Source organism: Balaenoptera borealis (assembly GCF_965194805.1).
Source record: "Balaenoptera borealis genome assembly, chromosome: 6".
NCBI lineage: Eukaryota > Metazoa > Chordata > Mammalia > Artiodactyla > Balaenopteridae > Balaenoptera > Balaenoptera borealis.
Window position 1 is genome coordinate 58835955 of NC_138863.1, and position 22765 is coordinate 58858719.

General features: G+C 36.4%; 1 protein-coding gene across 3 annotated transcripts in view; it reads left to right on the plus strand.

Annotated features, from left to right (window-relative positions):
* GPR155 (G protein-coupled receptor 155) overlaps nucleotides 1–22765 on the plus strand; it is a 49003-nt gene that overhangs the window by 7751 nt on the left and 18487 nt on the right. For all 3 annotated transcript variants that reach the window (XM_082397697.1, XM_082397695.1, XM_082397696.1), the window contains exons 3-10: nucleotides 10410–10809; nucleotides 13315–13480; nucleotides 14381–14536; nucleotides 15890–15973; nucleotides 16907–17024; nucleotides 20310–20394; nucleotides 20493–20583; nucleotides 22234–22444. In XM_082397697.1, the coding sequence (XP_082253823.1) occupies nucleotides 10410–10809; nucleotides 13315–13480; nucleotides 14381–14536; nucleotides 15890–15973; nucleotides 16907–17024; nucleotides 20310–20394; nucleotides 20493–20583; nucleotides 22234–22444 (1311 nt within the window). The remainder of the gene's footprint in view (nucleotides 1–10409; nucleotides 10810–13314; nucleotides 13481–14380; nucleotides 14537–15889; nucleotides 15974–16906; nucleotides 17025–20309; nucleotides 20395–20492; nucleotides 20584–22233; nucleotides 22445–22765) is intronic.

The following is a 22765-nucleotide window of genomic DNA, read 5'->3' on the forward strand; positions in this document are numbered from 1 at the left end:
AATCTGTAGATTGCTTTGGGTAGTATACTCATTTTCACAACGTTGATTCTTCCAATCCAAGAACATGGCATATCTCTCCATCTGTTGGTATCATCTTTAATTTCTTTCATCAGTGTCTTATAGTTTTCTGCATACAAGTCTTTTGTCTCCCTAGGTAGGTTTCTTCCTAGGTATTTTATTCTTTTTGTTGCAATGGTAAATGGGAGTGTTTCCATAATTTCTCTTTCAGATTTTTCATCATTAGTGTATAGGAATGCAAGAGATTTCTGTGCATTAATTTTGTATCCTGCAACTTTACCATATTCATTAATTAGCTCTAGCAGTTTTCTGGTGGCAGTTTTAGGATTCTCTATGTATAGTATCATGTCATCCGCAAACAGTGACAGTTTTACTTCTTCTTTTCCAATTTGTATTCCTTTTATTTCTTTTTCTTCTCTGATTGCCGTGGCTAGGACTTCCAGAACTATGTTGAATAATAGTGGTGAGAGTGGACATCCTTGTCTCGTTCCTGATCTTAGAGGAAATGCTTTCAGTTTTTCACCATTGAGAATGATGTTTGCTGTGGGTTTGTCATATATGGCCTTTATTATGTTGAGGTAGGTTCCCTCTACGCCCACTTTCTGGAGAGTTTTTATCATAAATGGGTGTTGAATTTTGTCTAAAGCTTTTTCTGCATCTATTGAGATGATCATATGGTTTTTATTCTTCAATTTGTTAATATGGTGTATCACATTGATTGATTTGCGTATATTGAAGAATCCTTGCATCCCTGGGATAAATCCCACTTGATCGTGGTGTATGATCCTTTTAATGTGTTGTTGGATTCTGTTTGCTAGTATTTTGTTGAGGATTTTTGCATCTATATTCATCAGTGATATTGGTCTGTAATTTTCTTTTTTTGTAGTGTCTTTGTCTGGTTTTGGTATCAGGGTGATGGTGGCCTCATAGAATGAGTTTGGGAGTGTTCCTTCCTCTGCAATTTTTTGGAAGAGTTTGAGAAGGATAGGTGTTAGCTCTTCTCTAAATGTTTGATAGAATTCACCTGTGAAGCCATCTGGTCCTGGACTTTTGTTTGTTGGAAGATTTTTAATCACAGTTTCAATTTCATTACTTGTGATTGGTCTGTTCATATTTTCTGTTTCTTCCTGGTTCAGTCTTGGAAGGTTATACCTTTCTAAAAATTTGTCCATTTCTTCCAGGTTGTCCATTTTATTGGCATAAAGTTGCTTGTAGTAGTCTCTTAGGATGCTTTGTATTTCTGCGGTGTCTGTTGTAACTTCTCCTTTTTCATTTCTGATTTTATTGATTTGAGTCCTCTCCCTCTTTTTCTTGATGAGTCTGGCTAATGGCTTATCAATTTTGTTTATCTTCTCAAAGAACCAACTTTTAGTTTTATTGATCTTTGCTATTGTTTTCTTTGTTTCTATTTCATTTATTTCTGCTCTGATCTTTATGATTTCTTTCCTTCTGCTAACTTTGGGTTTTGTTTGTTCTTCTTTCTCTAGTTTCTTTAGGTGTAAGGTTAGATTGTTTACTTGAGATTTTTCTTGTTTCTTGAGGTAGGCTTGTATAGCTATAAACTTCCCTCTTAGAACTGCTTTCGCTGCATCCCATAGGTTTTGGGTCGTCGTGTTTTCATTGTCATTTGTCTCTAGGTATTTTTGTATTTCCTCTTTGATTTCTTCAGTGATCTCTTGGTTATTTAGTAACGTATTATTTAGCCTCCACGTGTTTGTCTTTTTTACGTTTTTTTCCGTGTAATTCATTTCTAATCTCATAGCGTTGTGGTCAGAAAAGATGCTTGATATGATTTCAATTTTCTTAAATTTACTGAGGCTTGATTTGTGACCCAAGATGTGATCTATCCTGGAGAATGTTCCGTGCACACTTGAGAAGAATGTGTAATCTGCTGTTTTTGGATGGAATGTCCTATATATATCAATTAAATCTATCTGGTCTATTGTGTCATTTAAAGCTTCTGTTTCCTTATTTATTTTCATTTTGGATGATCTGTCCATTGGTGTAAGTGAGGTGTTAAAGTCCCCCACTATGATTGTGTTACTGTCAATTTCCTCTTTTATAGCTGTTAGCAGTTGCCTTATGTATTGAGGTGCTCCTATGTTGGGTGCATATATATTTATAATTGTTATATCTTCTTCTTGGATTGATCCCTTGATCATTATGTAGTGTCCTTCCTTGTCTCTTGTAACATTCTTTATTTTAAAGTCTATTTTATCTGATATGAGTATAGCTACTCCAGCTTTCTTTTGATTTCCATTTGCATGGAATATCTTTTTCCATCCCCTCACTTTCAGTCTGTATGTGTCCCTAGGTCTGAAGTGGGTCTCTTGTAGACAGCATATATATGGGTCTTGTTTTTGTATCCATTCAGCCAGTCTATGTCTTTTGGTTGGGGCATTTAATCCATTCACGTTTAAGGTAATTATCGATATGTATGTTCCTATGACCATTTTCTTAATTGTTTTGGGTTTGTTTTTGTAGGTCCTTTTTTTCTCTTGTGTTTCCCACTTAGAGAAGTTCCTTTAGCATTTGTTGTAGAGCTGGTTTGGTGGTGCTGAATTCTCTTAGCTTTTGCTTGTCTGTAAAGCTTTTGATTTCTCCGTCAAATCTAAATGAGATCCTTGCCGGGTAGAGTAATCTTGGTTGTAGGTTCTTCCCTTTCATCACTTTAAGTATATCATGCCACTCCCTTCTGGCTTGCAGAGTTTCTGCTGAGAAATCAGCTGTTAACCTTATGGGAGTTCCCTTGTATGTTATTTGTCGTTTTTCCCTTGCTGCTTTCAATAATTTTTCTTTGTCCTTAATTTTTGCCACTTTGATTACTATGTGTCTCGGCGTGTTTCTCCTTGGGTTTATCCTGTATGGGACTCTCTGCGCTTCCTGGACTTGGATGGCTATTTCCTTTCCCATGTTAGGGAAGTTTTCGACTATAACCTCTTCAAATATTTTCTCTGGTCCTTTCTCTCTCTCTTCACCTTCTGGGACCCCTATAATGCGAATGTTGTTGCTTTTAATGTTGTCCCAGAGGTCTCTTAGGCTGTCTTCATTTCTTTTCATTCTTTTTTCTTTAGTCTGTTCCGCAGCAGTGAATTCCACCATTTTATCTTCCAGGTCACTTATCCGTTCTTCTGCCTCAGTTATTCTGCTATTGATTCCTTCTAGTGTAGTTTTCATTTCAGTTATTGTATTGGTCATCTCTGTTTGTTTGTTCTTTAATTCTTCTAGGTCTTTGTTAATGATTTTTTGCATCTTCTCAATCTTTGCCTCCATTGTTATTCCGAGGTCCTGGATTATCTTCACTATCATTATTCTGAATTCTTTTTCTGGAAGGTTGCCTATCTCCACTTCATTTAGTTGTTTTTCTGTGGTTTTTTCTTGTTCCTTCATCTGGTACATAGCCCTCTGCCTTTTCATCTTCTCTATCTTTCTGTAACTGTGGTTTTTGGTCCACAGGCTGCAGGATTGTAGTTTTTCTTGCTTCTGCTGTCTGCCCTCTGGTGGTTGAGGCTATCTAAGAGGCTTGATGGGAGGCTCTGGTGGTGGGTAGAGCTGACTGTTGCTGTGGCGGTCAGAGCTCAGTCTGTGAATACACTTGTGAACAAAGTTCTTGTACATACTGAATTTACATTTTAATGGGAAAATAAAATAAAAACAAAAATAATATCAGGTAATGACAAGGGCCATAAAAACAAAGTAGTGTTATTTTACAAGGAGATGGCATTTGAGGTGGGGAGCAGGGTCAGTGAAGACCTCTCTGGTGATATATCTTCTGAGCAGAGACTGAATGAAACTTAATGAAATGGACAATTGAAATCTGCCATTAACTTTCAAATTTCTTATCTTTTAACAACCCACCCCCCCCCCCCCAAAAAAATTTATTACACCTCTGGCACCAGAAGGATTCTAGTGGACTATACTTTTCATCATTCTCTTCCTCCATATTGCTTACCAGAAATAGAGATACACACTTAAGAAATTATATAACTATGAATAAAGTAGGAGGTTTATGAGAGAGGAAAAACCAGGCTCTTAGATAACTGAGCTGTGAATAGTCAGAAACTAGATAGGTGTTCCTTTAAGGTTAATCAATTTTAAAATTAAAGGATGAGCCAAGCATTTAAATAAAGACTTTGGAAATAAAAGAGCAAGGAGTTAATGTGTTGTCCCTCTCTTCAGGAGCATTAATAATGTACATTTGTCAAGGTATTGATGGTATAAGGACCTTAGAAGTGGTTAAGTATCATAGTGTTAAATATTCAATAAATAGTGCTATATCTTAATTTAGACATGAACTGTAAGTTTCATGCTGTCATAGAGTAGTAAGCCCATAACTAAATAGAACTAACATTTGTAACTTTATAAGAGTATTTTCTTATATACTTATCTCATTTGAGGTAGGGCAGGTATTATTATCCTCATTTTCAAATAAGAAGGCAGACTTACAGAGATTTAATTGTCTTACCCCAGGTCACACAGCTAACAGGTGACTGAGACCCAAACCTAGATTTAAATCCTGGGCATTCTCTTATGCCACACAGTTGTATAACATGCCCGTTTGATCATCAGAAGACCCAGCTAGCCCTTATAATACATTATTTTCAGAGAGAATCAAAGTTTTTCATAATCTTTACATTATTCCAAAAAATTCATAAAATGAGTAGCAGTGGAAAAAGACCTATTAGATGAGTTTATCCATTCTCATATTAAGGCAGAATCTCCAAATAAAAAATATAGTCAGCCATTTTCATTGCTGCTTTTCTCATGTCCCACATTAAATCAATGAATCTGGTAATAATCATGTTCCCAGCAGTGTGCTAGCCCAGTTCCCCTGATGATTATGCTTGCAGATTTTGAGTTGTAATTGTTTGTTTGTTTTTAAATCACAGATAATGTAAGAGCTCTTGTGACATTAGGTTGTAGACAATAACTTTACCAGAAACCAACAGTATACACAGAAGTGCTTTTTCATATAACTGCAGATTGGAAGCTGTGGTACAGAACTAGGGCCATGTATCTGCACCAATGAGATTATTTATTACTGCTGTTCATAGCCATCTGCCTTCTGGCTATGCTCAGGGTGAACAGAGAAGACTATCTCTAGAGAGAAGATCATTCTTTCTGTTTGTTATGTGGCCTCTCCCAAGAATTCCTACTCTCTAGTTCACAGATAAGCATGGTAGCTTAAAGGAAATGTCCTTTTTACAACTGCATTTGTTCTACAACATTGGTCCAATTTACAGGTGACTCAGAAGAGAGATAAGTTAGTGATTAAAGAAGAAGGACAGTCGTGTTTACTTTTTCTCTATACTATAATTATAATGGTCTATGAAATTGCATTAAAATGATTTATCTATACTCAAGTGACATAATACTACACTGCATTATTGCAGACTAAAAAAATCAGCTTGCTATTTTTAAAAACAATTCTTTTCAGAGGTACTTTAAGAAATCCGCGTATGAGAAGAAACCAAGACTCTACTGAGGTGAAATGTGGACTTTAGCAAATCAGAATGGTTCCCTGCCTCTGTCATTAAAAGATACAGTAGGGCATAGTTAAGTGCTATAATTCATTCTTAAACAATGCTGATAGCATAAGCACCCTGACTAATCATAATTATGCTCTAGTGCTTGAGCTGTAAACAGAAAGGAAATGAAGCATTTAACTATATGCCATTAAATAATAGAATGATCTTGTCTGGGTCTTTGTGTTATTTGCTAGGGATTGAAACCCTGCAGTAATCAAAATAGGAGCCACAGTGGGTGGCTAATTTTGTCTCTTAGTTCTTCAAAGCTATATAATAATTCCTCAGAGTGGGATTCTCCCCTCCCTCCAAGAGCCTTATTTATAAGTATTAATTAGAACTTAATAGTTGATATAATGATTATAAATCTAATTTGTTAATATGGGTCACTGCTTTCAATTATTTTTCAGATTTGAAAAACTACACTCAGATTGCTAACAAAAGAATAGTGCTGCGGGGGAGGGAGGGTGGTGGGATGAATTGGGGGATTGGGATTGACATATATACACTAATATGTATAAAATAGATAACTAATAAGAACCTGCTGTATAAAAAATACATAAATAAAATTAAATTTAAAAAATAGTGCTGCCTATTTATAGATAAAGATGGAATGTTAAGTAATTATGCAAATGAATGGCAGAATGAACTGAAATTCCCATACTGAACCCTATTCTAGTAATTAAACAAGTATTTATTCCCAATTTTTTGCTTTCCCACTAGACTATACTTCTTTTGCCTTTGTATACCTGTTCAACTGACTTAAAATACCCCAATAGTAGTCTGCTTTATAAATATTCAGAAGATGAAAAAAGAAAAAAAATTGGATATAAAAAGAAATGGGTTCATGGATAACAATTAGCTATAAATTGCTATGTTACAAAACACATTTTTAGTCTGTCTGAAACCTTTGACATTCATTGATGTGTTAATTCCATTCAGCAAGTATTTTCAGATTTTGCTTAGCACTCAGCTGGGACTGGGGGTTATAAAATGATACCTTAAAGGAACTTAGAATTTGTTGAGATGGCACTGATATGAAACAAAGTACCAGAGCCATCCAGGGAAGGAGAGATCCATGATGTAGACTGAAGACTTGGTGGAAGAAGTGGTACCTGAGACAGGCCTTAAATAGTAGGCAAGATTTGGATAAGAAAGGAGAGGTTTCAAGAAGTTGGGGGATGATGAAGTTGGGGAATGATAACCGGCATGTAGAACTAGAAATTATGAACCTGGTGTTTATCCAGCGTTACAGTGATATAAACTGGCTGATAGAGGCTTTGCACTAAGTTATAGTGAGAGGTGAGCTGGATAAATAAGGAACAAATTGTGGAGACTAGATTGTGAATGTCAAAAGAAAGATTTTATATGTGGTCTTGTGGGCAGGGAGAGCTGTGGGAAAATCTTAATTTTTGAAAGCTAAGATTTAGGTGATATTGTTGGTAGCAAGTAAAATGGATAAAGGGGATGGTCAAGAAAAACCAGAAGAATATACGTTGGTAAACAGAGTAGGTAACCCACTTTTGAGATTTTTGACTAGTGGGAGTAGCAGGAATCAAGATTCCAAGTAGGAATCAAATACAAAAGATCATGCAAAAGAAGAAAGGACTTGGTGATTGGCTAGGCCTAAATATAGACTTTTGTTCAAATTTGCATTGAGCATTTAAAACAACCTGAAGTCCAATATGTAATGGTGATTTAGTGCTACTGTACCAGGAAAGTACATTTCTGGTAAAAAGGCATTAACTTAAGAAGGTTTGTGTGCTGTAAGTTGTCAAAGGAAATACCTTATGCATTTTATTTTGGCTACTTGGGAAAATTCTTAGGCTCAGATTGAAAACACAAGGCTTTTCTAAAATATACTCTCTATTTTAAAAATTGAGGGGTAGGTATAGACACCTTTCTCTTTGAGCTAAAATATCTAGTCAGAAGAAGTGTAGCTAACTAGAAATAGTTATCAAAAGTGCTGCTTTATTTTGTTTTACTTAAAGGATGAAACCTTATGAAACATGAAAGAGAACCACTGAGTTACAGAGCTATATATCTAATTTGGAAATCAGTGGAAAGAATTTGTGAAATTTTATGTAATCAAATATATTTTGTTTAACATTTCAAAGATATTAGAGACCTCTGTATGTGCTTAGTTGAAAAAAAGGGAGTTGAATCTTATAAAAAGTAGCTTTTAGCTAATGAGAACAAGGTATTCTAAAGGTTATACAATCTAGTTACATAACTAACGGGACATGTGCTTGACATTAAGTGAACTTATGTACCCTGAGTAAGCAAACAAATATATTTTCCTACCTGTGTCACTTTATCTTAATGTAAATTGAGAAACCTAATCTTTTACATTTTTTCACATGATTGCCTCTCTTGTGAAGCAAGTGATTGTGAGTGATTGTGGCTGTTCTTATTTTATCTATCTTTCTCAACTTGAAATCATTTATGAATCAGGCTTTGCATATATTAGGTTGAATAATTTCAGAATTCATTGCCAGAAATGTGCCTTGAGACCAATTTGATGCTGCAAGGCTCTAAGTTAACCTGATCAAGCCAAGACCAGGCCACCAACCCTCACATGAACCAAGAAACTGCTAGAAGTCTGATCCAACCCATCTCCTTCCAAGGAGCCTCATCTCATGCAATGGTTAGGTTCTAAAGTCATCATATACAGTTGAACCTTTGAAAAATCCCTCAAATCACCCACAAGATGCAGCACACGTACTTTGTGTATATTGTACCATTTCTCATAAGTCTAATAGCGAGATTCTTTTGCAAGCGTTGCTCTTCTTCAATGAACAAGTAATTAGTTTGCACTTGGGAACATGTTTTATGAAAACGAAAAATGAAGCCTTTGTTTTCCTAAGAAAGTGTAGTTGAATTTGCATTAAATGTGCATTGACATGACTTTACCGTATTCCCCTCCCAAACATTTCTCAGATCCACCTTTCCATCTCCAATTCTTCAGCATCTTCACTGGTCTTCCTTCCTGAAGGCATTCATTCCTCCCCAGTGGAGGCTGCTCATTTTCTCATCGCCTGCATACCATGTGAGCAGTGGGTAGGCGGGATTGGCGTCCTCATAGCCACTGTGTACCACTGCTAGGCCGTTATTCTCTCTCTTCTGTAAAAACTGCTTCTTTGAGGTTCCTGCTGCCTGGCTAAACTGCTCATCCTTGTTGCTGCCACCTGCTGACCTCACTCTCGTCATTCCTCCTCATTCATTGAAGACTAATATCTGGCCCACTCTCATCTTCTCTACTCCCAAGTTTTGCTTGTTATCTTGTTTAACTTTAGCATCCATGTGAACTACCCACCAAATTCTCTGCTCTCTCAGTTCCTTGACCTCCTCACCTCCAATGATGTTTTCCTGTACTCCACTTCCGCCACCAACTCCCATGGCCACATCCTGGACCCAGTCATCTGGGAAATATTAAATCCAATAGCTCACTATCTGACTTACTGTGAACTCCTAAACTTCCAGCTACACCTACTTCTTGAACTTCCCAGGGACCTCCAGTCTCTAACTGCTCTGCTATCTATCTGTTAGCCATCTCCCATCTTCACTTCTTTTCCTATATAGCTTGGACTCCATCGCCTCAGTGCTCATTTTTTTAAAAAACATTTTAAAAGTAAATGTATTTATTTAATTTTATTTATTTTTGGCTGCGTTGGGTCTTCGTTGCTGCACGCGGGCTTTCTTCAGTTGCTGCAAGCGGGGTCTTCTCTTCGTTGCAATGCACGGGCTTCTTATTGCAGTGGCCTATCTTGTGGAGCACGGGCTCTAGGTGCACGGGCTTCAGTAGTTGTGGCACGCGGGCTCGGTAGTTGTGGCTCACGGGCTCTAGAGCGCAGGCTCAGTAGTTGTGGCGCATGGGCTTAGTTGCTCCGCAGCATGTGGGATCTTCCCAGACCAGGGCTCGAACCTGTGTCCCCTGCATTGGCAGGCGGATTCTCAACCACTGTGCCAGCAGGGAAGTCCCTCAGTGCTCATTTTTTAGTCTGTTATCTCCTCCTCTCTCCTGCGTTCTCTGTGCTCTGATTTCTGCCTCACCACTACAATGAAACGTCCCTATCAAGAGAACCAACAACCACCTTGTTGCTATGACTACTTAAACATTTTGTTAGTAGATTTTTAGTTTGAATTGTTTTAAGAATTCTAGGGCTTCCCTGGTGGCGCAGTGGTTAAGAATCTGCCTGCCAATGCAGGGCACAAGGGTTCGAGCCCTGGTCTCTCTGCCAATGCAGGGGACAAGGGTTCGAGCCCTGGTGTGGGAAGATCCCACATGCCGCGGAGCAGCTGGGCCCGTGAGCCACAATTACTGAGCCTGCGCGTCTGGAGCCTGTGCTCCGCAAAAAGAGAGGCCGCGGTAGAGAGAGGCCCGCGCACCGCGATGAAGAGTGGCCCCCGCTTGCCACAGCTGGAGAAAGCCCTCACACAGAAACGAAGACCCAACACAGCCATAAATAAATTAATTAATTAATTTAAAAAAAAAAGAAAAAGACTGGTGAATAAATGTACCTTTATAAAAAAAAGAAAAAAAAAAGAATTCTACAATTCTGCCCCTTTATTGAGACTAGTCTTAGCCTCTAAATAGTAACAATTAGTGGGTTTTACTAAAAATACTTTTTAAAAGTTGATTATCATTTTATAAGCTAAATGTCATTTAATATAGTGGGTTTTTTTTCCTTTTCAGCTTTATTACTAAAACATACTTTTCCAAAACTAGGGTAATGAGGTCATTCTACACTATTTAGGTTAATTTACAATATGTTATAATTAAGCATGTAAAACATTATATTCATAATTTATTAATATATTTCTGTGGTAACCATTTAAAAATCAATTTTAATTTGTATTTTGCAGTTGAAGCTTTATATCAAACGACGTACCCAGAGTATCTCCAGTACATTTACTTAGTGGCGCCAATATCTCTTATGATGTTAAACCCTATAGGGTTTATCTTCTGTGAAATCCAGAGATGGAAAGACACTCAAAATGCCTCTCAAAACAAAGTGAAAATTGTGGGACTTGGACTTCTGCGTGTGTTACAGAACCCAATAGTATTTATGGTTTTCATTGGCATTGCTTTCAATTTTATTCTTGATCAAAAGGTGCCCGTATATATGGAAAACTTTCTGGATGGACTTGCAAATTCTTTTTCTGGATCAGCTCTATTTTATCTTGGTCTCACAATGGTAGGAAAAATAAAGAAACTGAAGAAGTCAGCATTTGTTGTACTTATTCTTCTCATCACAGCTAAACTGTAAGTTTCACTTATTTAACTTGGAGATTGTACTTTGTGAAAGCCTTATTTAGCCTGTTCGTTGGGATATGTCTCTGTTTTCTCCATTAAATAGTTTGATAGTAGTAATCCCTCCTAATTGAGTAGTTACAATTTAAAGGAAAATGTGATGTTGGTATATGGTGGAAAGTCATTTCCGTGTAGGTTACTCTTTCCATTTTACTGTCAGAGGATAAAGACTATTGGTTTCCCTTCAGCTTTTATATAATTTTACTTAATATCTTCCAGTGTCCTAGTTTGATCATATTTTTAAAGGAATTTTGCAGGATTTCTGAGTTTTCTAAATTTATTGAAATCCTATTGGCCGTGATGAAAACAATAATTTTGAATATAAACTTCTATTTCATGAATTTGAGGGAAATATTCTAAAATTCTGAGGGTGGCTGAATGTAGGTAAGTCAATAGGAATGACTATTATTAATCATCTGATCCTGGCCTGTAAATGAAAAGTTCTTGGATCCTTAGTTGATAGTTCCTTCAGCCTCCTTAGCCCTTTAGCCGTGGAGTTATACTTCCTGGTAAAGGTGACATAATTTTACTACAAGATTATCCCAAGGCACTTGGGGCATATTTAACTATTGAATTTAGCTCTTGTATAGACAATTAAATTCATGAGACCAGTGCAATATGAAATAGTATCTATATTTTCAAAATAATGAAAATGAATATAAATTCTGAAGATTACTTATAGTGGTGTTATGCTCTTGGAAATAAAGTTTTATTTAGTTTTTTTGTTTAATTTTTGGCTGCACTGCATGGCATGCAGGATCCTAGCTCCCCGACCAGGGATGGAACCCGCGCCCCCTGCAGTGGAAGCGCGGAGTCTTAACCACTGGACGGCCAGGGAGGTCCCTTATTTAGTTTTTCACAGCAATGAATATGGTTCTCACAATAATAGTAATACCAACCGTTACTTATAAGTATTTAAATATTCTCATTTTTAAAATCTTTTTTCTGGTTCTTTGATCCCTATTATATAATTTCTTCTTCTTCTTCTAATTAAAAAAAAAATACATAAGAGTAGTTCTTTTTTTTTTTTTTTAAACACTTTTTTATTATTTATTTATTTATTTATTTATTTATTTATTTATTGGCTGTGTTGGGTCTTCGTTTCTGTGCGAGGGCTTTCTCTAGTTGTGGCAAGCGGGGGCCACTCTCTTCATCGCGGTGCGCGGGCCTCTCACTATCGCGGCCTCTCTTGTTGCGGAGCACAGGCTCCAGTCGCGCAGGCTCAGTAGTTGTGGCTCACGGGCCTAGTTGCTCCGCGGCATGTGGGATCTTCCCAGACCAGGGCTCGAACCCGTGTGCCCTGCATTGGCAGGCAGATTCTCAACCACTGCGCCACCAGGGAAGCCCAAGAGTAGTTCTTTACTCCATCTGAGAGCATCTCTGTAGGTGCTGCTGTGACAATATTAACCTTGGTTTTGTTCTTTCTAAAGGAAACCTCCATTAACTTGCTACTGTTGATATGGTCTTTCTATGGAATCCTGGAGGATTTGTTTAATAATTAACTCTTCACCAGATCTGGATTTCATTAGTTTTTTGCTCTACCTCAGTTATTTCAGTTCCCTTTGCTAAACCTTTTTTCTTTATTAAGATAAAGAGCTAATTGTAAAATACCTGTTTCTCTACTGGTTTTTGAAATCTAACTGAGTAGCATTGTTATCATTACCTGAACCATTTAAACCTCTAATCATAATAAAGGTCCACTTTTTTTTTTTTTCCAAGAATGAGTTTAGTAATTTTCTTGAAAAAGTTTACTCAGGTTGTCAGTCTTCTTTTTTTCTTTTAACATTTCAATGAACTAATAGGGAAAGCAAGAAACAGCAGTTATAATTGCAATTTTTTTTTTTTTTTTTTTTTTTTTTTTTTTTATTAATTTAATTTATTTATTTTTGGCTGCATTGGGTCTTTGTTGCTGCATGCGGGCTTTCTCTAGTTGTGGCGAGAGGGTTTACTCCTTGTTGTGGTGCGCAGGCTTCCCATTGCGGTGGCCTCTCTTGTTGCGGAGCACGGGCTCTAGGTGTGCGGGCTTCAGTAGTTGTGGCTTGTGGGCTCTAGAGCGCAGGCTCAGCAGTTGTGGCGCACGGGCTTAGTTGCCCCATGGCATGTGGGATCTTCCCGGACCAGGGCTCAAACCCGTGTCCCCTGCACTGGCAGGCGGATTCTTAACCACTGCGCCACCATGGAAGCCCATAATTGCAATTTTTACAGATTTTTTTGCAAGAAAATTATTCATAGAACCAAAAAATTAGTTTTTTTCCTCCTAATTCCTGATGTTTGAAGTATTTCTAGAATATTGTTTTACTTTAAGTAGCTCCAAGTTGAATTTTTTATTCTTTCAATAAAATGATACCTTCTGGGCAGGAGAAGAATAACCTAATGCCAAGTTCACTAGAGCAATTTACTATTTGGGGACCAGCATACTTTGATACCAAGCAAATGATGCCTTTCTTGTTTCTTCAGCCTGGTGCTGCCACTTCTGTGCCGAGAAATGGTGGAACTCTTGGACAAGGGCAACAGTGTAGTGAACCATACAAGTGTATCGAATTATGCATTTTTGTATGGTGTCTTTCCTGTAGCACCAGGAGTGGCTATCTTTGCAACACAGTTCAACATGGAAGTAGAGATTGTATGTATATATTACTTTCTAAGTTTGATTGTTTGGTTAGTAGAAAAATGAATTTTTAAAACACAGAGATCTACATTCTTTTATGAGAATTTGATATCTGTAAATTGCCTCATTATAAATAAAGAGACATTATGTAACATCATGTAACAAGAGAGTTATTTAATCTGGGGTCTTTATTCAGCCATGACTTTTTTCATTAGTCTTTTTTAGTTTCAAGTATTTTAATGCTGTAATTTTAGTTAAGCCTAAAGGTTATTTACAGAAGGGTAACTTTCGAAATTTGAGGGGAAAAAATCTGTTTTATTCATTGATAATCCAACCACCAGATGCAAAATACCACATAATCAACTGCAATATATAGCTAAATCAGTTAACATCAATTAGTGTCTAAGCATACTATATATATTATCTACAGCATTAGAGCAGATGGTTTTGAAATATAACATGAAGGAACTAAATTGTTGACCAAAGGTTAGTTCCATTATTTAATCGGTAGAATGTTTGCATGGTAATTTTTTCTCATTTTGAAATTGCTTTTATTGCCCTATATTTTATGAAATAGTATGGAAGGAAACTGGTCATCGGTTTAAGTAGATCATTAATATGGTTTCTTTCTAGAATCTAGGAGATAAACATCAGACGTGGGATTTCTAGCATTGTTACATGCAAATATAAATTGAGCATAGACTGGAAGAGAGGCCAAGGGAACTTAACTGTGTTTTCTTTTAAGAACTCTAAGAAAAGGGGAATATGATATTAGATAACATGCTGGATTCTGTGATGTCTCTTTACTGACTCCTGCTTTTATTTTAGAATGCCTTAGTGCGCTGTGGCTAAAATTCATGGGAATTGTTTAAGTGAGTCTGTGACTCTTCCTCAATTTGACTTCATTTTTTGCAGATAACCTCAGGAATGGTAATAAGCACATTTGTGTCTGCGCCAATCATGTACGTCTCTGCCTGGTTACTGACTTTTCCCACCATGGACCCGAAGCCATTGGCATATGCCATCCAGAATGTTAGTTTTGATATAAGTATTATCAGTCTGGTCTCCTTGGTAAGTATGTTTCAGTGTAAAAATGAATGAGAATCACAGAATGAATTTGAGAATAGCTTGGTAACAGAAAGTTAGGGAGTAAAAATCTAATTTCTTATGCAATACAGAAAGCTGAAGCCTACCCATAAAATATAGTATCAGCCTTCTGAGTTTTGTCTTTCCAGTTGGGAGTTAGAGTTGTATAACAGACAAGGCATGAGATTTAGTCAGACCTGGATTTGACTCCTGGCCCTATGACAAACTAGCTGTTATTTCTCTGTGGAGTTACCTAAGCCTCTCTAAGCTTCAATTTTCTCAACTATAAAATACAGATAATAATTTTACCTATTTCCATGGTTTAAGGATTACATGAGACGATATATGTAAAAGGCATTCTGAAAATGGTGAATTGCTATATAAATACTAGCTATTGTAGAATCATCTTGTTGGAAGGGATCTTTGGGATTAAGACCAAATACCCATTTAATGTTAATGAAACTTTTGGATATATCTAGCTCAAATTAAATACTTATACACTTGGCAACTAGAGTATCTTGTAGATTGAGTTGCCTGTTGAATTCAAACAGTATTCTGGCTGAAAATAAAAAGACAACTTTTGCTGTTAAAGGAAAGGAGATAAGGATGAATACGTATACTGGCAACAAATAAATGTGTGATTAATGTAATTTCTAAGAAATTTTGCTTCTGTTACATTTTCTTAAAAATGATGCCTGTTGATAAGAGGGCAGTTTCGTAGGGGGAGAGACAATATAAATTTTGATTGACAATGAGGTGAGAAGAAAGAAGGAAATCAAACCAGCATACGTAGCTGACTACTGTGTATCCTTTTAAATATAAAGAATGCAGGAAAATTAATCTTAAGGTGGATGACATGTGTTGTTTGAAGTAAGACAGCCTGGAATTTAGATACCTCACGAGCCAATGTGGTGGAATTAAAAAGGGAAAATTCAAGATAGGGCAGTATAACTGCGTCTCCCACTAAAGCTCCTTTTCTGAAGAGTTGGCTGTGAGCCTATGTCCCACCCCAGCCACCAAAGGTAGGGATAGTTGGAAAGTGGCCCTCCCTGTTCAAGGAATAGTTCTTAAAGACTGTCATTTTGGGAGTTAATTTACCATAGGATCTCTCCATGCTTTCTATTTTACTTTGGATATTAGTTTACCTTAATGCCCTTTTGGGAGCTACACAAGTTAAAGTAAATAAAATATTGCAATTCCTTTTTGAACCAGGATAAGAGAATTCTTTAAAGAGGCTAACAAGTAATTAGTAAAGTAATTATAAAATAAAAGTTAGTAATTAATAAGTGATTATAAAGATTAAGAAACCTGAGTAACTTTTGAACCTCTGTGTTTAAGATCTGGTCTTTGGCTATTCTTCTTTTGAGCAAGAAGTATAAACAGCTTCCTCATATGCTTACAACGAATTTACTCATCGCTCAGGTTAGTAAACCTACAGATAATTAAAGCTGTGTTTTTCTCATTGATTATATTACTGTAGAGGAAAAAATCGCTTTGTTGGGTTTTTCCAGGTATAAAGTCAAAAGTATTTTTTTACCCAATACAATCAATTACAATTTGATTACAACTAATTTATGCCTAATTTATTAAATACTGCAGTGTGTCTTGAACTATACAAAGTTGAGGCTAATACAGTTGGCCCTCCAGATCCATGGGTTCCATATCCTCAGATTCAACCAAACATGGATTGAAAATATTCAGAAAAAAAATTCCAGAAAGTTCCAAAAAGCAAAACTTGAATTTCCCATATGCCGACAACTATTTACATAGCATTAACAGTGTATTTGGTATTATAAGTAATCTGGAGATGATTTAAAGTATACAGGAATATATGCATAGGTTGTAAGCAAATACTACAGAATTTTATATAAGGAACTTGAGCATCTTTGGATTTTGGTATCTGTTGGGGGGGCGAGGAGGCGTCCTAGAACCAATCCTCCATGGATACAGAAAGACAAGTGTAATGACATTTAGTGATAATTTTGGATTTTTTAATAGAAATAATTGAATCATTACAAATTAAACTCTCATAATCTTACTTTTCTAGTTAAATCTTTGCATGTCTCAAATCATAAAGGAAAGAAGTTTACATTTTCTATGTAAACCTTTTCTAAATATATGGTTAGTATTTAGAATGTTGTCATTATCTATTTCAATTAAATAGAAAGGCTTGTTAAAGGCTCTATATAAAAAGTTTTTTAATCATAAAACTTTAAGTTTTAGTATAACTAGAATACAATAGTTAATTACTCAGCAATAATTTTAAATGAATAATTATAGTTGCTGTGAATAAAACACATGAGTATGAGTCATATGAGTATGACTGACTTTGTTTTTTTATAATTTTTTCTTCAGTCTATTGTCTGCGCTGGAATGATGATATGGAATTTTGTTAAAGAAAAAAATTTTGTTGGACAAATTCTGGTGTTTGTTTTATTGTACAGCTCCCTCTACAGCACCTACCTGTGGACAGGTAAGTTGGATCATGAAGAGAAATTTAGGTCCCCCCTCTCCTCCATCACTTGAGACCCCAGTTTCTAGTGATCTAGTTGAAGTCTAGTAGTACAGGATTAGGGCATTCACTTGGGCAGTTACACCCACTAACATAGGCAGTCTGCAAAGCTGACTTCTCTTACCTAATCACTGTTTCTGCCTGGGCTCAGGTGGCTTCCAGTCACATGTCCTTTTTCTTCAGGGTCTTGGGTTCTAGGCCACAGTCAGCACAGCTCCCCTTTGGCGCCATCAAGGGGGAAAGGCACTAGAAGCAGGTTGGGAAAGGAAAGAATGGGCGGAGAGGGATGAGGCATGTGAGGTGTGTCGCAGAGCTCACTATTAGAATCCAACTGAACTGAATGAAAAATTCTGGCTCTGCCTTAAGCAAATGACTTAACTTTGGCGGTCTCAGTTTCCTTATCTGTAAGACTGGATTATCACACCTTAAAGAGTTATTTTGAGAATTAAATGAAATATGGATGTTTATGCCTGGCACCTGGTAGGCACTCAACAAATGTAACTATATTATTAAATAGAGGGAAGAGCAGTAATATGAGAACAAGAAAAACAAGTGAACAAAAGGGAATGGAAAGAGAAGAATACCCAGTAAGAAAAACTATTTTTCATTTCAACTGGCCCCATAAAGGATATTCAGAATGTTTTAGCACATTGCTCTTTTGAAGTATAACATTTATTTGGGTGTGTACATTCTGGGATGTTTGTGAAACATTCAGTCTGGCTGATTTGTATTCATACCACAAATGCAAACCTATAAAATGGCGCATAAAAGGAAACTGTAGAATTGTAGCACTAGTTATAGCCCCTGTTAGGAGGCAGGTGTCGGGAAGTGGCTGGGGGCGGGGTGGGGGGGACAGGCCTTTGATTTCATGCCTTCAGGATCAAAGCAGGACCCATCTCAGTCAACAGCCTTTTGAAGTGAAGCAACAATGTGGTGAGGAATTACAAAATGAATTCAGTGCAAACAGGAGAAGGTTTGTGCTTTTTAAAGGCAAGTACACCTTCCATGGCATAAGAGTTTTCACGAGCTGTCAAGTTAAAAGAGCCTGAATACTTCATTTCCAAATACAGATGAACCAACTTGATCTCTAATACTTAGGTTTATTAAGGTTAAATTTATAGTGAGAATAAGAGAGCAGTATATAGATCAATCTGTCAAAAAGCCCCAAGTTTCTCTGATATCCTCTTCAAGCATGCATACCAAAATCTCTCCAAAGAAGCTGTTCTGAATTCCCTGACGTCGATGAAGAATAACCTTGAGATTATTATGATATAACAGAATTTTAGACCTAAAAGGTCATTTTAAGTCATCCTGTTCAGCCATTTTCAATTTTACTCATTTGCAAACCATCCTCATGAATTTTGCCATATCTGCCTACCACTTGTTCTTTCTTTCCACCTTAAAATTAACTCACTTTTTTTACTTTAATAAATTTAGCCTTATCGCAGTAAAATCCCAGGTTTCATGTGTTAGTTAAAAATTTTTCAAGCACATGTTAAAATAAACACATAATTAGTCAAAAAATGTTCCCCCCTGTGCCACCTACAGTCACCGCACTTTTGGAAACACTGGTCTAGTTTAAATCTTTCATTTTGCAAATGGAGGAAGATAAGGCCCAAAGAGTTTAACTGATTCAGGCAAGAACTCTCACAGCTTCATCAGTGAGACATCCAGGCCTAGACTAAGCCTGTTCTTCATATGTCAATATTTTCACAAGGCAGGAATGAAATGATAAACATTGGAATTTTAAAGAGTGCCCTCACTACTATAACACAGTTGGCACTCTTTTGTGATTGGTTACTTGCTTCCCTGGCACTTTAAAAACCTCAAACAATAGAGTGTGCAAATGCATTGGCAAGAGCATTGGTATTACAGTATCTCTTGAACTTGAGTACTGTGTGGGTCCTCTATAAAGAAGAACAATTCTCAAGGATCTCAGTGTTGACTTGTACTATTTCTAGCACAGTGTTACTTAATCTGTATAATCTTAAATCTAGGTATGAATTCCTTATATACAGCTAATATACAATTTTAAAACCAAAGCAAATTCACAGATTAGATTTAAACAAAACTACAAACTCAGTAACTCTAATTAGCAACATTAATTGACATGACAAAGGATCTTATTTTGCTAATCTGAATCACAGCTTGAAATGTAAAATGGAACTCACTTCTCTGGGTAGGGTTGTTTTGGTTTGGCCTGGCTTTACTTTGATGTGTGGGTTTATGACCTGGTTATCTTACTGCTTTTCTCTCTTCAAACTACCACAGAATGTTCATTTGGACTATGTGTTGTGATATTATTTGACCTTCACTTGGCTCAAACTTCAGATAAAACCAGATGTAAGCCCTGAAATAACGAGACTGTACTTTGGTTGTAAGATGGTCATCCAGATGATTATCATTGCAAATAAACCAAAAAGACTTAACATTTCTCACAGAAATTTCCAGATCCCTATGGGTCCACAGATCTGAGTTTTAGAAACATTGACAAAGTTGAAGGACTTAACCTTCTGGCAGAAGGCTGGGTTTCTAGTCTTGCTCTGCCCTCTGCTGGCTGTGTGGCTTGGGCAAACCCTGTTTACATATCTATAAAATGAAGGCATTAATTTAAAACAGTGGTCCCTTCCAACCCTAAAGTTCTAAGCTTCTATAGCTATGTAGAATTTATTAAATAAGATGTTACTTCTATAAATAATTGTGTATAAGATATAAGGGAAGCTCTTGAAATATTTGTTTTAAAACATTTGTTTAAATGTTTAAAACATTTGTTTTTGTATTAACTTTATATTATATTCATATTAAGGTCCATCATTTAGACTTGGTGAATTTTCCCAAAACAAAACCTGTATAAGAATTGCCTGTACTTTCTTAGCACCAGCGAAGTGGGGGTGTTTTTATTTTTAGAATTGTTCTGTATCCAGTTAAAAAATTTTTTTTCCAAATATACTTCGATTCCAAACACATCAGTCAAAAGAACAAAATGATTTGGGCTTTTTGAAAAAAAATCCTCATGTATAAAACAAGAAGATTTCATTAAAGAAACAATGTAGTAGGGAAAACATGAATGATTCTGAATTAAGAAAACTTGCTTCAAAATATTGGGAAAAGCATTTATTTAGAAGGAGTGAATTCTAGGGCAAGAACTACAGACTACTATTGAAATAAGCTTGGTTAAAGTTCCATGAAGTCTGATCAACATCAAGAGTAATCACCTATCTTTCAATCTCTATTTTTTATTCTTAGGCCTTCTAGCAATTTCTTTGCTTCTTTTGAAAAAGAGAGAAAGGGTACAAATTCCTGTTGGAATCATCATAATATCTGGCTGGGGGTAAGTTGGTAGTTTTCTGTTGGCTTACATGTTCCCACATACACAGTTACTATTCATCCTCTCTTTTTTTCTCTCCGTCTAAACTCTTGTTATTACAGGATTCCTGCTCTCCTTGTTGGTGTTCTTTTGATAACTGGAAAACATAATGGAGAAAGCATTGACTCAGCCTTCTTTTATGGAAAAGAGCAGGTGAGAAGAGTTTATTGACAGTTCTGTTCTTGAGAACGTCTCTTTTTAGCTTCTTAATGTGTTTTGCTATACTTAAATTAAAATTAATTTTGAAAGTCTATTCCAGTTTATTGCCTATCACACTGATGATCCTATGTCACTTTGTTAACTCACACCTCAAAATGCAGTAAAGATTTTACATGTCTATAAAAAGGAAAATGAAATTGAAAAAAAAGATTTCACATGTTTAAGTCTGTTTGTCGCTGAGGATTTCCAAATATTTGAAACTTACTGGGTCTTCTTAAGCATACTTATGAATTATGTTTCCTTTATTGGAGGAAAGGGTGATTAATTTAAAGCCATTTAATAAGTTAGCAGTAATAATAAAAGCCAAGTTCTTGACTTTCAATTGTATCATACATATAAATTTCAGAACAAAAAGTATTTGGGGAAAAAGTGTGCTTGAAAAGCTATTGAGTAGGAGGCTTCTGGGACCTGCTGAATCAGAATTTCCCAAGGATTTGTGTGGTTTTTGTTTTTTTCTAATTGAAGTATAGTTTGATCTACAATATTACATTAGTTTCAAGTGTATAACATAGTGATTCAATATTTTTATAGATTATACTCCATTTAAAGTTATTACAAAATAATGGCTCTATTTCCCTGTGCTGTACAATATACCCTTGTTGCTTATCTATTTATACGCAGTAGTTTGTATCTCTTAATTCCATATTCCTTCCTTGCCCCTCCCAAAGATGTGTTGTTTGTTTGTTTGTTTGTTTTTTAAATCTACATACCACTTAAGTCTGTGACTTTTTTTTTAAATTTTATTTATTTATTTATTTATTTATTTATGGCTGTGTTGGGTCTTCGTTTCTATGTGAGGGCTTTCTCTAGTTGTGGCAAGCGGAGGCCACTCTTCATCGCGGTGCGCAGGCCTCTCACTATCGCGGCCTCTCTTGTTGCGGAGCACAGGCTCCAGACGCGCAGGCTCAGCAATTGTGGCTCACGGGCCTAGTTGCTCCGCGGCCTGTGGGATCTTCCCAGACCAGGGCTCGAACCCGTGTCCCCTGCATTGGCAGGCAGATTCTCAACCACTGCACCACCAGGGAAGCCCAAAGATGTGTTTTTTAAGAACTTCCTAAAATGATTTTGATTTCTTACCCTTATTTTCTGTTTTGTAATTTTGAATTTTATTGGATTGTTGTTAGAATAAATAAGATTATACATATAAATGACTTAGACTAGTGCTGGCATATAGTTAGTACTCAGTAAGTATTAGCTATAATTACTTATTTTTAGTATTATCACCATAACAAAGTTTCTAGTTGAAATACACTTGAACTGTGTACTAAAGCAAGCAAAATCTTTGAAGTAAAGAAAAAGTCTATAAGTAATCATTTAGATTACTTGTAGAGGAAACCAAGGACATGACGCATAGTGAAAGAAGCATCTAGAAATCTCATTTGATTACAAGCAAACCCTAATTTCTCTTCAAGTAACTTACATTCCTTCCATACTCTTCCTCTTTTTTAAGAACCACTGTTGTAGAGCATTTATAGCTATGGAGATAACGCATTTTCAACCAAAAAAGTGCCCTTAACCTCGTCTACTAAGATTTCAAGCTGGGATTGTGAAAAGTGGCCTAACGTCTCTTTGCAATGTTGACAGATGATCATCACGGCAGTCACCCTGTTCTGCAGCATTGTGATAGCCAGCGTATCACTCATGTGTATGTACCGCACCTCCCAAGCAGGACGCTATGAAGGTTTCGACCAGTCTCAAGACCACAAAGCAGCAAAGCCTGGAAGCACTGCTTTCGAGGACAGTGCAGTGCCGATAAATGAACCTGAACCTTTTACAAGTTCTATCCCAGAAACAAGTATGATCCTTAATTATAAAGAAACTCTTACATGCCTGTATAGCCTGTATCCTAAATGTTTTATTTAAGGAAACTTCCTTGAACTATCTTGAATATCACAGGTATTTATGAAATGAGGAATTTGAAGCATAGTCAATAATAGAAAGAGCTTGCAAGTTCATTTATTAGATTCTTGTTTATAAATCTTTTGTGAGGATAATCTTTTGTTAAGTCCTAAGACTTCCTTGGTCCTGAGAGTTTAGAGAAGAGTAACAACTGAAGGAGGGCTCTTTCTAGGAAACTAAGCACCTATGTTTGTTAATTTAACAACATTGTATCAGG